At 57.5% G+C, this 1,658-nt stretch overlaps 1 protein-coding gene across 1 annotated transcript; it reads left to right on the forward strand.

Annotated features, from left to right (window-relative positions):
* Positions 1–65: 65 nt before the first annotated feature.
* LOC128277108 (uncharacterized) lies at positions 66–1,577 on the forward strand (the record flags this gene model as incomplete). Its single annotated transcript, XM_053015557.1, has 1 exon — positions 66–1,577. A coding segment is annotated over one exon (1,512 nt), but the record flags the coding sequence as incomplete, so codon positions are not given.
* Positions 1,578–1,658: the final 81 nt, after the last annotated feature.

A 1,658-nucleotide genomic window follows, 5' to 3' on the forward strand; every position in this document is an offset into this window, starting at 1 on the left:
CATTACTAGCACGGTGGATGCCGTAGCTTCGCCTGCTGCGCTGTTGCCATCGTCCTCCGATGCAGCGTACTGTGTAGCGCTGTATGAGCAGCAACAGCGGCGAAATCAATCACCATCACTACCAGTGCCACCGCCACCGCCGCTACCACCACCACCGTTGCCTTCTCAACAATCGCCACTGAACCGTCCCCAACTACCACCGCCGTCGTCGTCCTCCGTCCACTACCAGTCGACTGTGGTGCAGTCGCAATATTATCCAAACCACCACTACACCTACAATCTTCACCAAAACATCACATCGATGGCCGAAGATGATGGTGGTGGCGATAATGGAAAGGAGATGGTGGCGTCGTCGTCGGTATCGAGCGTTACAAAAGCGCCCGGATCATTGCGTGCCTTATTTACAAAGATTTTCCGAAAGCCGTCCTCGTCGGCGAAGAAAAATTCGGCCGTCGGAGGAGTAGCAGGTGCTGACATGACGCAGGAGAACATCTACGAGGACATATCGGGACTGCTAAAAGCAGCCAGTGGTAGTGGTAGTGCCAGGGTTAGACAGCAGCTTGCTCTTCGGGACACCGCCCAGTCTCCTACCGTGTGTGGTGCGGCGAGTCCGGTCGGCGTTGTGGCCATTAACAGCCGGAACAGCAGCCCCATCGCCCACAGCCCGCCTGCTGCTGCAGCAGGTCCCAGTGCTGCACTGTCCGGTGGTAGTTGCACTCGTAGGCTTCGCACCGAAAACAAGGACGATGATGATGATGACGACGATGAAGATGACGAGGAAGGTGGCTTTACTCTCGCCACAGAGTGGAACTGGGTGGCGAAGCAGCACGACCGCGTGATGAGAGAGTTGAACCTCTCGGTCGAGCGACTGATAATGCCCTCGCAGTACGAGCAGCAAATCGATAAGAAGAGGGGAAGTAAGGACGACTACGGTGCGTTGGGACACATGTCCGTGGCCTATCGGTCGGCGGATGCTTCTATGTGCAACCCGTACGCAATAGAAGAGATTCCCCTCTCCTATCGCTGCTGGAAGCCCGTCGAAGGCAGGGGTTCCGCGATGATAGCTGCGGGGCTACCACCACCACCACAGCAATCGCCAACACCTTCGCTGCCATCGTTGCCATCGTTGCCAGCGTTGCCAGCGTTGCCAGCGTTGCCGGCGGCGGCAGAGCGTCATTCGCCGACGGTATCGTACGGAAAGTCGTACGGTGACGTGGACAGTGGTATCAGCAGCAGCAGCACCAGTGGCACCAGCTATACGAGCAACATCCACTATCGAAGCCCAAATTACCCGCAGCAGCAACAACAACAACAAGGGTTAGTCGGAGGCGTTGGCGGCGGATTGGAAGCGTCCTTCGACACTTATCCCCTCATACCGCAACGACCACCATCGTCGTCGTCGTTGTCGTTGTCGTCGGTATCCCGCAAGCCATCTCTTTCCGGTCCTCGCTGGCCGTATAACAGCAGCGGCGGCACGATAATAAGTACACGACGTAATTTAAGACAAACTGGCGGCGGCGTCGGCGGAGTGAAAGCGGAGAGTGGCCCCGAGAGAGGCTTCAGTGAGAACGGCGGCGGTAGGTGACCGGAAGGGGGGCGAAGCAGCAGCGGTGGAGGATACCTCCAGTACCCCGGCATCTAAGTTCAGTTCATACGAT

This window comes from Anopheles cruzii, unplaced genomic scaffold (genome assembly GCF_943734635.1).
Source record: "Anopheles cruzii unplaced genomic scaffold, idAnoCruzAS_RS32_06 scaffold04000_ctg1, whole genome shotgun sequence".
Lineage (NCBI taxonomy): Eukaryota > Metazoa > Arthropoda > Insecta > Diptera > Culicidae > Anopheles > Anopheles cruzii.